Source organism: Sorex araneus, chromosome 1 (assembly GCF_027595985.1).
Source record: "Sorex araneus isolate mSorAra2 chromosome 1, mSorAra2.pri, whole genome shotgun sequence".
In the NCBI taxonomy this organism is placed as follows: Eukaryota; Metazoa; Chordata; class Mammalia; order Eulipotyphla; family Soricidae; genus Sorex; species Sorex araneus.
Genome location: NC_073302.1, coordinates 1,636,534 through 1,651,271, shown reverse-complemented (window position 1 = coordinate 1,651,271; position 14,738 = coordinate 1,636,534). Strand labels below are relative to the sequence as shown.

Below are 14,738 nucleotides of genomic sequence, written 5' to 3'. Positions count from 1 at the left end.
GGCGCCATGGAGGACTCAGCGGTGCTGGCTGGGCCCCGGGGGCTCAGGGTGTGGGGCTGAGGGTGCGGCCAGCTGCAGGGAGCCAGCGCCGGCCCGGGCCAGCGGGTGGTCCTGCGGAGACCCTCTCGCCCCCGGTGCCCGCTCCTCGCGTCCTACCGTCCGGGAAGTCGGGGTGGCAGAGCTGCAGGTCCTTGCAGCTGCGGGCCGGGTTCTGCTGGGTGCCCAGGGGCCGCTTCATCTGCTCGATCTCCATCTTGAGGGAGTTGAGGGAGCCGAACACCTCCTCCATGCCGTCCGCGTAGTCCGCGTAGCTCTCGCCCTCCGCCTCCTCCAGCAGCTGGCTGGCATCGATGCTCCTCCGGGCGCGCGACGCGTGCATGGGCAGCGGCTGGATGACCTCGCCCGGGGGGCCCTGCAGGACGCGGCGGGCGGCCGGGCTCTGCTCAGCCCCCCTGGCCCCGCCTCTGCCCGCAGCACACACGGGCTGCAGCCTGGCCCACGCTCGCCAGCCTGACACACCACACCCATGCACACACACACACACACATATACACAGACGTGTGCAATACATGCATGCCGAATGTGGCACGAAGCACATGCACAGAGAAACACCCGGGCACGTGCAGACACGTATGCATACGCACTGTAAAGGTCTGCGCACAAAAATGCATGTACACGTGAACAGACACATGGGTAAGACATGGGCACGCAGACACATGTGACAGGTACGTGCAGATCTGTACACATGCAATTGCAGGCGTGTGCACACATGTATGCCCTCATGCACATATGCACGCGTACCTGCACATGCACACGTGTGCTCCCCTCCCCCACACCAACCTGACTCTCCAGCCCTGCCCACCCCTAGGGTCTAGCAAGTTCCCCCCAAACCTGGAGACCCCCCAGTGTTCAGCCACTCACCGGTGGGCCAGGCGGGCCTGGGTGACCTGCCTCACCCTTGGGGCCAGTTGGACCCTGGGGACGAGGAAAGAGAAAAGGGGACAGTCCGCAGACAGTCCGTGGTCACGGGGCAGGGACACGCGTGGCTGTGGGGAGGGGTCAGCCCGTGCTGTGTGCCATCCCCCCGGCCTGGCTTTGGGATACTTACCGAGGAGCCCTTGGCGCCCTTGGGCCCGGGGGGACCCTGGAAGGAGCAGAGGGTGGCGTCAGGAGCAGGCACCCCTCCGGCCCCCACCCCCGTGAGCGGCCGCTCACACACTTCCAGCACCCTCTGCTCGTGCTGCTGGCCCGTCCACGTGGGGACAGAGGGCCCGAACCCCCCACGCCCCAAACCAGGCCAAGGCCCACAGTCCACTCCTGGCGGGAACCCGAGGTCAGGCCTCCGCAAACGACCTGCAGGGCCACTTCCTCGTCACCCGGCACCCCACCCTCCAAGCCGGCACCCCACACATACCGGCAGGCCGGGGGGTCCAGGGGGTCCGAGGGGGCCGGAGGGACCAGTGATGCCCTGGGAAGGCGCAGGAAGGGCAGGTCAGGGGCACGGCAGGGGCAGGGAGGGGCGGGCACGGCTTTCCTGTGGCCGGCCTCGGTTGTACCTGCTGCTCTGTGACCCCCAGAGAGACCCGACACTGTGACCCACCCCAGAGAGACCCCACACTGACCCACCCCAGAGAGACCCCACACTGACCCGCCCCAGAGAGACCCCACACTGACCCACCCCAGAGTGGCCCCACACTACTGCCCTGGGCCTGCAGGAACTCCCAGCATCCGTGGGGCCCAGGGAGCCCCAGAGGGCCTGCGCCCGGGGGTTCCGGCTGGTTCCTGCCCGGGATGAGCCCGGGCAGCAGGGGGGACACTCAGGGGGCACCCAGCCCCTCCTGCGCACCTGTTCTCCCTTGGGGCCCGAGGAGCCCTGGGGGCCGGGCAGCCCGCGGTCGCCCTTCTCTCCCTGCTCTCCTGGGGGTCCGATGAGGCCGATCAAGCCTGGGTGGCCCTGCGGGGACAAGCACGGGGGGCCGGGTGCTCAGGCCCGGGGCTGGGGGCTCTGGGGGTGGGCGGGAAGCCAAGGGGGGTGGGGGAGGCCTCTGGGGGCACATGGCCCGCGCCCGCGAGCATTGCGGGGTGCCGCGCGCTTGAGGGGCTCGGAGCTGCGTGGGCCTCACCCCGAGGGGGCACGGGGCCCGCCGGGCGTGAGCAGCGGGCGGGGGTCTGCAGGGGCCTCGGCGGGGGGAAGCGGCGCCCGTGCCACGCTGTGGGCCGAGCCGGCGTCCCCGGAGGGCGCGGGGGACGGACAGGCCTCGGGGTGCAGGGCGCCTCACCTTTTCCCCCTTGGGGCCGGAGTCTCCTTTGAGGCCGGGGAGTCCTGGGGGGCCCTGCAGGGAGGCAGGCGTGAGAGCACGGAGAGCCGAGTCCCCGCGCCCCCCCGCGGGAGCATGTACTCACCATGGGGCCCGGGGGCCCGTCGGCGCCCGGGGATCCGGGGAGGCCTTGTTCACCCTGAAACACAGCGGAGCCCGTGAGCCCCGCCCGCCTCGCCCCTCCCCAGCTGCCCCGCCCCTCCCCGCCCAGCTGCCCCGCCCCTCCCCGCCCAGCTGCCTCGCTCCGCCCCTCCCGCCCCTCCCCTCCCCAGCTGCCCCGCCCGCCCCGCCCAGCTCCGCCCCTCCCCGCCCCAGCTGCCCCGCCCCGCGGCCTCACCACAGGGCCGGGGATCCCCCGCAGGCCGTCGGGGCCCGGCTTCCCGGGGGCGCCCTGGGGTCCGATGGGGCCAGTCTTCCCAGGAGGCCCTTCCAGGCCGGCTTCTCCCTGCGGACCAGGGAGGGGTCAGCGCGGAGGGTCCCGGCGCCCCTGCCCTGCTGCTCCCGGAACTCGCAGACCTGGGCCGGGAGCCGGGCAGGGCCGGGAGCCGGGCAGGGCCGGGAGCCGGGCTGGGCAGGGAGCCGGGCCGGGCAGCTGCCCCCACGGCCCCGCCCGGTGTCCGCCCGAGGGGGGCCTGGCACTGGGGGGGCCTGTCTGGCCCCTCTCCCGCCCCTCCTCGCCTCCCTCCGCCCCGCGCACGGTGAGTTACCTTGGCCCCTTTCTCCCCCTGCCTGCCTTCGGGCCCTGCGGGGCCGGGAGGACCCTGCAACGGGAGGTGCTGGTGAGGCGGCTGCGGGCAGGGGCGCCCAGATCCTGCTCCGAGAGGCCCCTGCGGACTCTCGGGGGACACTGTCTCGGGGCCCAGGGTCTCGGGTGCCGCGAGCCCAGGGCACGGGGTGCGAGGCGCTTGTGGGGGTTCTGCAGGTGGGGGGACCCGTGGTGTCGCTGGGAGCTCCTGGACGGGACGCCTCCACCCAGCAGAGCTCAGGGCTGCGCACGGCCTCGATGGGCCCGCGGGTGCCTCAGCCTCCACTTGGTTCTGGAGAGGCTCAGAGCTCCGGGGTCTAGGCGCTGAGGCACGAGCATGGGGTGAGCACCGGGGACCAAGCAGTGGGCGTGAGCACTGGAGAAGGAGTAGTGTGAGCACCAGGCAGGGAGCATGGCAGGCTCGCCGCGTGGGAGCTGGAGGTTCACTCACCCTCTTTCCTGGAGGCCCGGAGGGACCAGGCTCCCCAGTGGGGCCCGGGGAGCCCTGAGGGAGAGAGGCGTGGTCAGGGGCCGCGGTTGGGCGGGTGACCCCACTCCCACACCCACACAGAATTGAGGAGCGGCCCCGCGGCCCCTCCCCCCGCAGACATGCACCCCGAGACGCGCCCCCAGGCCGGGGTGCAGCGGGGCTGCTGGGGTCACGGCTGGTCCCTCTCACCCCCGGGTTGCTGGGGTGGAGGCCACGTCCCCGAGCCCAGGGGCGGGGTAGAGGGGCCCTGAGCGCGGCGCTTCCCAGCAGTGACCCGGGGGGCTCAGCCCTGACGTCGGGGCGGGGGGACTCACCGTCTGCCCTGGCTCTCCGTCGTCTCCTTTGTCGCCGGGCGGCCCGTCCTGACCCTGCCAGGACAGAGCAGGCGCTCGGACCCTGCTCAAGGCACATGGCGGCCCCGCCCCCAACTCAGGGTGACCAGCGCGAGGGCAGGCGGGGGCACTCAGGGTGACGGGGGTCTGTGCCCCAAACACCTACCGCAGGGCCAGGCTCTCCAGGGGGCCCGGGGTCACCGGGGAAACCGACAGGACCCTAGAACGGAGAAAGCGTCACGTCCACGCAGGCCTTGCCCGTGGCTAAGCCAGGCAACTTCCGGAACATTCCCCAGCTCCAGGCTACAGGCTTTCTCTCTCTGTGCGGCCACCCAGGACCTTTCCAGGGCCCCACGTGTCCTGTACCTCGAGCTCAGACTGAACCACCCCCTGCTTCCAGAGCATTCCGTGGGCCCTCCTGCACCTGATCCAGACCTCCACAGGCTACCGGGCTGCTCCCAGGGCCCCCTCCCCCTGGCCTCTCCTGGGGGCACCCCCTCCCCCGCCTCTCCTGGGCCCCCTCCCCCCCGCCTCTCCTGGGCCCCCTCCCCCCGGCCTCTCCTGGGCCCCCTCCCCCCGGCCTCTCCTGGGGGCTCCCGAGCCCGGGGAACGCTGGGCACTTCAGGACCCCTGTCCTCCCACGGGTGGGCACCTGGCGCAGCAGGTCCCACCACACCGAAGGCCCCACTCACCGGGCTGCCCTTTGGGCCGTCGTCTCCAGGGGGGCCTTTGGGTCCAGGGGGTCCAGCAGCGCCAGAGGGGCCCGACTCCCCCTTCTCGCCTCTCTCCCCTTTGGGTCCCTGGGGGAGAGAGGCATGTCTTCCAGCCACGCACACGCGCCCGCAGCCCGATGGGCACTGAGGGGCCCTGGGCATGTGCGGCCGTGGCTCAGCCTCACCCCTGACATGCACACACACTCACACACAATCACAAGCACACTCACATACAAATGCACAATCACACACATGCAAACGCACTCATGTGCACTCATGCACTCACATGCAAACACACTCAGACACAAATGCACTCTCACATGCACATGCATACTCACAGATGCATATTCATGCACATGCATACTCACAGATGCATGCTTACACACTCACGTGCAAACTCACACACTCGCGCTCAAATGCACTGTACTCACATGCACTCACATGCACACACTCAGATGCACTCATACTCACATGTACACGCACACTCACATGCAGACACAAGCAAACTCACAGGCACTCACGCACTGGTACATTCACACACTCACATGCACTGACACGTGTACAACACATGCATGTACACATTCACGCACACTCACACAAGGCTGAGGGCGGCCTCCCAGCACTGGCAGCAGCAGCGCCATCACCAGTGTCACCCAGGTACGGCCCCAGGACGGGCAGCCTGGGAAGCACAGCCGTGTGCCTGCGAAGGCCGAGGCCACGTGGGTAAGACGGGGACCCGCAGAGCCAACATCGGGGTGGCCCAGGGCTAGATGGGGGCAGCACTCAGCCAGCTGAGTCGTGGGTTTCACTCATACCTGCACACACACGCATGAACAGACATGCAGGGATGCTGATTATGTGTCCATGTGTGCATGTGCATACTAGTGCACACGGCAGAGTGTGCCCACAAGCACACAGATGCACATGTGCACACGGAGAAGCATGCGAGGTACATGTAAGACATGCACAGACATGTATACTGGTAGATGTATGCACAGACACATGTGTAGATGTGTGCAAGCATGTATACATGTGGATATGTGCAGACATGCACATATGTGTATTCATGTAGAGTGTGCATACAGACATATGTGTACATATAGAGTAATGTGCACAAATGCATATAGAAAGGTTTGCACAAGGACACATGTGTATATTGAGTCATGCACAGGCACACGGGTGCACATGGAGAGTCGTGTATACATGGAGAGGTGCACATATACACAGGTACATGGAAAATTACACACATACATATGTATATGGAGTTGTGCACAGAGACACACCTGTGCACAGGAGAGGAGAGGTATATACACGGGCATACACAAGCACACACATGTGCACAGGAGAGGTGTGCACACAGGCACACACACCACACATATGTACACATGAGAGGCACACACACGGGCATGCTCACGCCCTCCCTTTTTCACAGCATTCTGTCTTCCTAGCACACACGAGCCCACACGTGTCGGGGACCCCGCTGGCAGCACTCACCGGGGGGCCCCCCTCTCCGGGAAGGCCGGGGTCTCCAGCTTCGCCGGGCTCGCCCTGAGGAGGAGAGGCCCGCGGTCACCGAGGGGCGGGAAGGGAGGAGGGGTGACGGCCACCGGGACTGGACAGGAGACAGATGCAGACAGGGACACGGAACCCACAGCCCGGGGCTCCCGCGAGGCCCCCGAGGGTGCTCAGGTGAGGGGGGGCGGGGGGTGCGCAGGCTACGTGGAGGGGCAGGAGACCCTCGGGCTGCAGGGGACAGCACCGCCCAGCGGGTCACCGCAATTCACAGGGAACGAGCGGTGACGTGGACTTGGCCCAGTCTCAAGGCTGGAGTCAGAACATTCCAGAATGTTCTGCGGTAAGGCGACTCCCTGTGTGCGTGCCCAGGACAACAAAGGCTTCCAGGCGGGTACATGCGAGCAGACCAGGGGCCCAGCTGGGTACGGGCACGGCACACATGCGGCCAGGTACACAGGGCCCAGGGCCCAGCAGGCTGAGCCGCCAAGGACAGTTAGGGATGGAGCCAGGGACAGGGCTGAGGGTGGGGAGGGGCGGGCGGGCGGGCCGGAAACCCGTGCCCTGGCCCCAGGCGTCGCCCACACAGCACGGCCCTCGCCCCACGGCGGTCACCTTTTCTCCCACGGCTCCAGGGTTGCCGATGCCTCCGGGAGGGCCCTGGGGCCCGTCAGCGCCCGGGGATCCGGAGGGCCCTCGGGGGCCGGGGGGACCTGGAGGGCCCTGAGAGAGAAAGGGGCACCATGAGCACAGGGGGCCCAGCTGCCCGGCCCCGGCCATCGGGCCCTCACCTCTGCCCCCCCAGCCCCGGCCAGTACTCACCTCTGCCCCCGGCCCTGGCCAGCACTCACCACTGAACCCCCCCGCCCCTGGCCAGCACTCACCACTGAACCCCCCCGCCCCTGGCCAGCACTCACCACTGACCCCCCCGCCCCTGGCCAGCACTCACCTCTGCCCCCAGCCCTGGCCAGCACTCACCACTGCCCCCGGCCCTGGCCAGCACTCATCTCTGCCCCCGCCCCTGGCCAGCACTCACCTCTGCCCCCCCCCACCCCTGGCCAGCACTCACCTCTGCCCCCGGCCCTGGCCAGCACTCACCACTGACCCCCCCGCCCCTGGCCAGCACTCACCTCTGCCCCCGCCCCTGGCCAGCACTCACCACTGACCCCCCCGCCCCTGGCCAGCACTCACCTCTGCCCCCAGCCCTGGCCAGCACTCACCACTGCCCCCGGCCCTGGCCAGCACTCACCTCTGCCCCCGCCCCTGGCCAGCACTCACCTCTGCCCCCCCCACCCCTGGCCAGCACTCACCTCTGCCCCCGGCCCTGGCCAGAACTCACCACTGCCCCCGCCCCTGGCCAGCACTCACCACTGACCCCCCCCAGCCCTGGCTGCACTCACCATCTGGCCCACATCCCCAGTCTCGCCCTTCTCGCCCGGGGGTCCCGGCAGGCCCTGTGACAGAGGGGGGCTGAGACCCTGCAGGCCCCCTTCCTCCTCCCCAGCCCCCGGGTGCACAAAGCAAGGGCGCGAGGACTCTCGCCCGCCCACCCCGTTTCCCTAAGGAGGCGGCCCTGCAGGGGCGTGCGACAGGACTGACCCTGCCCAGCCCACAGGGGCAGCAGGCCCGTGGGGACAGGGAGGGGCGGGAGGGCGGGGGTGGACAGTCTGTGCGGTACCTGCAGTCCCACGGGCCCGGGGGGCCCTGGGAAGCCTCGGGGTCCTTCGTCCCCTTTCTGCCCGAAGAGGCCCTGCTGGCCGCGCGGCCCCGGCTCACCGTCGGCTCCCTGCGGACAACGGGGGTCAGGTGGGCCCGCTGCTCCCAGGCTGGGGTCCCCGGGCCATCCCGCTACTCACCGAGGGGCCTGGCTGTCCAATGGGGCCTTGGGGGCCGGTGGGTCCAGGGGGACCCTGTGGGGAGAGATGGGGGGCGGCAGGGCTGTCAGCTCACGGCAGCAGGGGCCTCACGGGGGGCCACAGCACCCACACACCCCCCCGGGAGCCGCCGGACTGGGGTCAAGTCCTGTGCTGTGACCCCTGACCCCATACCTGTCCCCAAACACGACACTGGCCCAGGGGCATACACAGAGTGTACACACTCAGGCACCCCCACTCACACATGCACAGCACACCCCCACAAACACACAGGCACACCCCACTCATGCACACACAACACACCCCCACAAACACACAGGTACACCCCACTCATACACCCCCACAAACACACACATACACACCCACTCATACACAACACACCCCCCACAAGCAAACACGTACACACCCACTCATACACGCACAGTGCAAACCCACAAACACACAGGTACACACCCATGCACACAGGTGGACACCCCCCATACACATGGGTACATATACACAGAGACACAGAGGTGTACCCCACACGTAACACAGATACGTACTCACAAACACACCCCAGATACGCACGCAGTACACTTACATATACAAACAGGCACGCGTATACCACACTCCATGCATACACAAGTAGTAACCACAAAAAGGCACACCCCCTATATACACATACAGTATACACACCGCCCCATGCACACATACAGATACACAGCCATGTACACACCACTGTACAATACACACGTGCTCCCAGATATACACTCCCCCATACACGTAGAGAGATACACACCACAGGTCCATATGTACCCCTATGTGTACACACACAGAGACACACAGAGAGGTGCCCAACACACCAGACTCACCCCAAGCACACGTGCACAGACACAAGCACACATGCATGTCACATACTATATCACAAACATGCTCATGTGTCCCACACGTGCAAACATGTGTGGAGACACCCAAGCAGACCCTCACATGCACACAATGCTCACATATGCCCATACCATGCACACATCATGTGCACACATGTACACAGCTGGCTGCAGGCACATACACATGCGTGTGCACAGATGAACATGCCACAGAAACACACACTACAGGTACATGCACGTGCACACACACCGCATTAAAAGACATTCACACACAGCAAACATGCCAGAGTGCACATGTGCACTGGTTCCCACACGTAAGCCATGTACACTATCACAGGCACATGTGTGCACAGCAGGTGGGACAGGGTGGGAGCCCCCCGCTCCCTGGGGCCACGTGGCCTGGCAGTGACCCGCCCCCCGCCGTGGGCACCCACCTGCTCGCCTTTGTCCCCTTTGCTCCCCTTCTGTCCGGGCTCCCCGATCTCCCCCTGTGGACACGTGGAGGCCCCGTGAGCGCGGCACACGCAGCCCCCAGCAGCCCCTCCCGAGAGCACCGAGGAGAGCGCCCGGGCACCCGCTCACTCCCTCCGGGGGCTGGAAGGGACGTGGGAAATGTGGCGAAGACGCCGATGAAAACATTTACTCTGGTGTCAACCGCGCGGCTGGCAGGCGCGGGGGAAGAGACGCCGTCACTGCCCCGGGCGGGCGCTGTCACCGTCACCGAGGGCTGTCACCAGCCCGCCCCTCGGGCTCCCTGGCCGCACCCTCCCACCCGCAGTGCCGCTGCTCACCTTGTCTCCGTCCTCCCCAGGGGGGCCCACGGGGCCAGCGGGGCCCGGCAGCCCCACGGGGCCCTGGAGACCGTCTCGGCCAGCAGGGCCTGCAGGTCCTTTCTCGCCCTGGACGGGGAAACATCCCAGTCAACACAGCCGCGTTGGGGTGCCCCCTGCCTGCAGCGGGCACTGCAGGGGGGGCAGGGCAGGAGGGGCCTGCAGACGGGGGCCCACGGGCAGGGGGGCCTGCAGACAGGGGGCCACAGGCAGGAGGGGGCCCACGGGCAGGAGGGGCCCATAGACAGGGGGCCCACGGGCAGGAGGGGCCTGCAGACGGGGGCCCTCAGGCAGGAGGGGCCTGCAGACAGGGGGTCCCATGGGCAGGAGGGCCCATGGGCAGGAGGGGCCTGCAGACGGGGGCCCTCGGGCAGGAAGTCAGTGCCTGGAGAGTGACCGTCACCATTTCACCATTTCAGCTGTCCGAGGTCGACCACGCCAGCCCCCACCTCCTCTTGCTCACAGGGTCAGAGGCAGGGTTACTCATGCCGGTGGGGAAACTGAGGCCTGATCTCTGAACAGCTGTGCCAACCCCCGGGCGCCCCATTCCACGGCAGTTCAGTCTGCAGGAGTCCCTGGGGAGCCCCGTCCTGCCCACGAGTCAGGCCCAGGGAGGGCCCCGGCCCTGGAGGGGACCTGGTGACCTGCCCGACGGACCAGGCCAGGGCACACACACGGAGGGCGGGGGGGGCTGGCTGAGGTACTCACCGGCGCGCCCTTCTCTCCGGCCGGCCCTGGAGGCCCCTGCGGCCCGGGTCTCCCCGGGATGCCGATGGGCCCCGCAGCCCCGGCCGGGCCGCGCTCTCCCGGGGAGCCCTGCGGGCACAGAGCGGCGTCAGCAGGGGCGCCCCAGGCTGCGAGAACACGCCCTCTGGGCCCTGCCCTTCCCGCGGCCCCCCCACCGCACACGTCTGAGGCCCCAGGGGTGAGCACTGAGCTGGAGGGCCTGTCCCCCCTCAGCCCGCACACTGCACCCCAACTCCCGGGCAGGGGTGTTGCTTCACACTGGGGAGCAGGGGCCCTGCAGGGCTGGGGGCGGGCGAGGAGGGCGCTACTCACCGCGGGGCCCGGGGGCCCGGGGGGGCCTTCGCTGCCCTTGAGTCCCAGCGCCCCCTGAGGACAAAGAGACGTGGTGAGGCTCGGGGAGGCCCCGGCCACTGTCTGCCCCCCCACCCCCAGACCCCACTTACCACCGGACCAGGAAGTCCTCGGTCCCCGGGGAAGCCGCGTAACCCCGGGGGGCCGTCTTTCCCGGGGATGCCGGCGGGACCCGGGTCGCCCTGCAACAGAGGCACAGGTCCCTCAGCTCGTCGCGAGCCGCCAGGTGCGGCGAGCTAACGGGGTCTTCCCGGGGCTCCCATGGTGCTGGTGCTAAAGAGGCCGAGTTAGACCTGGCAACTGCCGGCTCACACGGGAGCACCACACAACTCACACGGGAGCACGGCCACTCACACGGGAGCACCACACAACTCACACGGGAGCACCACACAACTCACACGGGAGCATCACACGACTCACATGGGAGCATGGCCACTCACATGGGAGCATCACACAACTCACACGGGAGCATCACACGACTCACACGGGAGCAAGGCCACTCACATGGGAGCACCACACAACTCACACGGGAGCACCACACAACTCACATGGGAGCATGGCCACTCACACGGGAGCATCACACAACTCACACGGGAGCACCACACAACTCACATGGGAGCACCACACAACTCACACGGGAGCACGGCCACTCACACGGGAGCACCACACAACTCACATGGGAGCACGGCTCAGCGCACATGGGGAGCACCATCCAACCCATGGGAGCACAGCCCAGCTCACGTGAGCACCATACAGCTCACACAGGAGCACTCCAAGGTCTAGAAGGTGAGCAGGCTCACATGGGGGGAGCACTCCCAGTCCCAAGGGAGGCTCAAGCAGGCTGGCTGTGTATGGCTCGGGGATGGACGCCGTCTGTGATTCACAGTGCTCCATGGAGCCACACAACACCCTGAATGTCCTCTGGGCCCAACTGGGCTGAGCAGGAGCTGAGGGTCAGTGGCTGCCCCCAGCCTGTCCTTCCCCTGCCCTGGGCAGGGCTCTGAGAGCACCGGGCCCAGCTCCTCGCTGCCTGAGGTCCACGCAACACTGCAATCCTCTGGAAACTCCTTGGGGTCTGAGTGCGAGTGTGGGGTCTCCAAGCCCGGTCTGCCCTCGGCTTCCTCGCACTCAGAGACGCACTTACGGCTGCAGACGCCGGCCTACTGCAGCTGCGCCTGCCCCTCTGTCCTGCGTCTCTGTCCTGCGTCTCTGTCCTGTGTCTCTCTGTCCTGCGTCTCTGTCCTGTGTCTCTCTGTCCTGCGTCTCTGTCCTGCGTCTCTGTCTTGCATCTCTGTCCTGTGTCTCTGTCCTGCGTCTCTCTGCACCTGTATCTCTGTCCTGCATCTCTGTCCTGCATCTCTCTGTCCTGCGTCTCTGTCCTGCGTCTCTGTCCTGCGTCTCTGTCCTGCGTCTCTGTCCTGCATCTGTGGCCTGCGTCTCTGCACCTGACCCTCTCTGGACACCCTCTCGCTGCATCAGTGATGACGCCGTCTGTGTCCCTGACTCTCCATCCCTGTCCTGCCTCGGGCTGTCTGTCTCACGTCTCTCACTGGACCGCATCTGTCTGAGTGAGTTTCCTGAGCTGCACTCACAGCTCTGTGCCCGCGCCAGCCCTGGCCCTGCACACACGCGTGCCCTGTCCCTGCGTCTGCACCCACGCTGACGCCCCATCCCTGTGCGTGTCCGTGCCCGTCTGTGTACCTGCCGCCCGACCCACACGTGTGACCCCGGGAACTGCGCAGACTCGGCTGGTGGCTGCCCCTCTCCCAGGCCCGTGCCTATGTGTGAGTATTTTTGCAAGCACTGTGCATTGGCCCCGTGGCACGTGCCAGACCCAGGCGCTTTCTTCGTGTTCCCCTTTCTGCTGTTTGCGAGCTGCAAGCCGCACTCCTCTGTGTGGTTCCCGGAGGAGCCTGGAGAGACGCGACTCATTAGACGCTGACTCGCAGGCTGTGTCCCGGCCGCCCGAGAGCTGCTGGGCTGGCAGGAGCCTCGCTCCCTCGCATGCGTGCGCTTTCCCTCTCCTTCTCCCTCTCTCCCTCTCTATCTCTCTCCCTCTCTGCCTCCCTCCTTCTCCCTCCCTCCCTCTCTCCCTCCCTCCCCCCCATGTTGGGCACTCATGAGGGCCCTTCTGCTCCATCGTGTCTCCTGTACTGACCCATTTCCGGTGTGACAGAGAAGGCAGGTGCAGGACGTGGCCCTCAGTGGGGCAAGGACGGCTGCCCCTGCCGCGGCCCCGCCCCCTGCTGCTCAGGCCCGCCCCCTGCCGTGGCCCCGCCCCTGCTGCTCAGGCCCGCCCCCTGCTGCTCAGGCCCGCCCGTGCACGGCCCCGCCCCCTGCCACAGCCCCGCCCCCTGCTACTCAGGCCTGACCCTGCCACGGCCCCGCCCCCTGCAGCTCAGGCCCGCCCCCGGCCACGGCCCCGCCCCCTGCTGCTCAGGCCCACCCGCAGCTCCGGCAGAGGTGCCCCCGCTAGTGGTTTAGGGGTGGGCTGAGGTGACGAGGGAGGAAACGCCCAGAGCAGGGACCGTCCCTCAGGAGATGACCTGGGGGGGGCCGCCACTTACCTTCGTCCCTTCTTTCCCAGCCACGCCCGGCAGCCCCTGTTCACCAGGGGGCCCCGGGGGCCCCGGGTGGCCGCGCTCGCCCATCGGACCCGTCTCTCCGGTGGGGCCCTGTGGGGGGAACGGCGTGAGCCCGGGTCAGTGGCCTGCAGGAAGCCACCACCTAGTACAGGTGACCTGCGGCACCACAGGGGCGGGGAGGGTGGCCATGGCCCCGCCCACCAGCTCTGTTCTGGGTTGTGGGGGTCCATTGTCCAGCTGCTCCCCTCCAGCCCTCCCCCCCGCTTCCCGCCGGCCAGGTGTGAGGGCGTCTAAGCAGCGAGGCCGCAGGAGAGGCTGGTCACTCAGCGGCCACAGCAGCAGGGTGACACCCAGAAACAAGGGCTGGCCGCCTGGACCGCTGAGCATCCAGCCGGGCCTGGTGCCCCCACCCCCACCACGGACGTGCAGGGGCCGCGGGGGCAGCGGCGGGAGGAGGGCCCGGCTGGCCCTGCCCCAGGTGTGGGTGTGGGTGACGCCAGCCCCGGAGCCCGGGCCTGAGCGGATCAGAACTCACCTGAGGGCCAACCACGCCGGGGGGCCCTGGGGGGCCAGTCTTGCCTTGGAAACCCTGCGGAGGGAGGAACCGCGCTGAGGACGGCTGCGCCCCACCCGCCCCCAGCCCTGCCTCCCCACCCCGCACCCACTCGGCCCTGCAGGGAAAAGGCAGGGTGGGGACGTCCACCAGGCTGGGGCCAGAGGGTGCCGGGCAGGCCAAGGCTGCAGTGGGCACGCACACAAGGGCCCGCCCCATCCCGTGGGAACCATCCCCGGTGCGGGGGCGGGGTGGGGGGGGCCGTGCCGGGCCCTTGACGGAGCATGAGGCCCGGCGGTCAGAGGGCGCCCCCAGCCCTGTCACGGGAACGTGTGCGGGAACGTGCGGTGCCCACGTGCTTGCTCCTGAACAAGCCACGCCTGCCCGTCTGCAGGCGGGACCCCCTCAAGCCCGCAGAGTCCCAGCCAGGGCCTCAAGGTCACAGGGCAGCTCAAGGCCACTGCAAGGTCACAGCCACGGGGCTTCCTCCCGGGAATACTGTCCCCCCACAGACGGCTACGGCTTCTTCCCTCGGCCACAGGAAGGGGCGGCTGTCCCCACCGGCCGCCACACCAGGCAGCTCCCACACGGCCACCTCCCAAGGGAGACGCTGCCCCGTGGGCGCGGGCGCCCCCCCACCCCGTGGCCTGGCGCCTCCTGCCTGGGCCCGAGCGGAGACCCGGGGCCCAGCGCCCACTCACCGTCTCTCCTCTCTGTCCGGGGTGTCCGGGGAGCCCGTCCTTGCCCGGGGGGCCCTGGAGAGACCGGGAAGGAGGGTTGGGGGCGCCAGGAACAGGCCCGGGCCAGTCAGTCACCCTCGGGGAC

General features: G+C 68.1%; 1 protein-coding gene across 2 annotated transcripts in view; it reads right to left on the bottom strand.

Moving 5' to 3' along the window:
* The window catches only part of COL5A1 (collagen type V alpha 1 chain), a 65,676-nt gene that overhangs the window by 9,218 nt on the left and 41,720 nt on the right, over positions 1 to 14,738 (bottom strand). For both annotated transcript variants that reach the window (XM_055132951.1, XM_055132956.1), the window contains 26 exons: positions 14,615 to 14,668; positions 13,896 to 13,949; positions 13,343 to 13,450; positions 10,868 to 10,957; positions 10,737 to 10,790; positions 10,386 to 10,493; positions 9,639 to 9,746; positions 9,282 to 9,335; positions 7,967 to 8,020; positions 7,789 to 7,896; positions 7,511 to 7,564; positions 6,726 to 6,833; positions 6,093 to 6,146; positions 4,578 to 4,685; positions 4,052 to 4,105; positions 3,868 to 3,921; positions 3,515 to 3,568; positions 3,026 to 3,079; positions 2,656 to 2,763; positions 2,404 to 2,457; positions 2,280 to 2,333; positions 1,847 to 1,954; positions 1,415 to 1,468; positions 1,109 to 1,144; positions 922 to 975; positions 157 to 412 (listed from right to left, as the gene is read on the bottom strand). In XM_055132951.1, the coding sequence (XP_054988926.1) occupies positions 157 to 412; positions 922 to 975; positions 1,109 to 1,144; positions 1,415 to 1,468; positions 1,847 to 1,954; positions 2,280 to 2,333; positions 2,404 to 2,457; positions 2,656 to 2,763; positions 3,026 to 3,079; positions 3,515 to 3,568; positions 3,868 to 3,921; positions 4,052 to 4,105; positions 4,578 to 4,685; positions 6,093 to 6,146; positions 6,726 to 6,833; positions 7,511 to 7,564; positions 7,789 to 7,896; positions 7,967 to 8,020; positions 9,282 to 9,335; positions 9,639 to 9,746; positions 10,386 to 10,493; positions 10,737 to 10,790; positions 10,868 to 10,957; positions 13,343 to 13,450; positions 13,896 to 13,949; positions 14,615 to 14,668 (2,056 nt within the window). The remainder of the gene's footprint in view (positions 1 to 156; positions 413 to 921; positions 976 to 1,108; positions 1,145 to 1,414; positions 1,469 to 1,846; positions 1,955 to 2,279; positions 2,334 to 2,403; positions 2,458 to 2,655; positions 2,764 to 3,025; positions 3,080 to 3,514; positions 3,569 to 3,867; positions 3,922 to 4,051; positions 4,106 to 4,577; positions 4,686 to 6,092; positions 6,147 to 6,725; positions 6,834 to 7,510; positions 7,565 to 7,788; positions 7,897 to 7,966; positions 8,021 to 9,281; positions 9,336 to 9,638; positions 9,747 to 10,385; positions 10,494 to 10,736; positions 10,791 to 10,867; positions 10,958 to 13,342; positions 13,451 to 13,895; positions 13,950 to 14,614; positions 14,669 to 14,738) is intronic.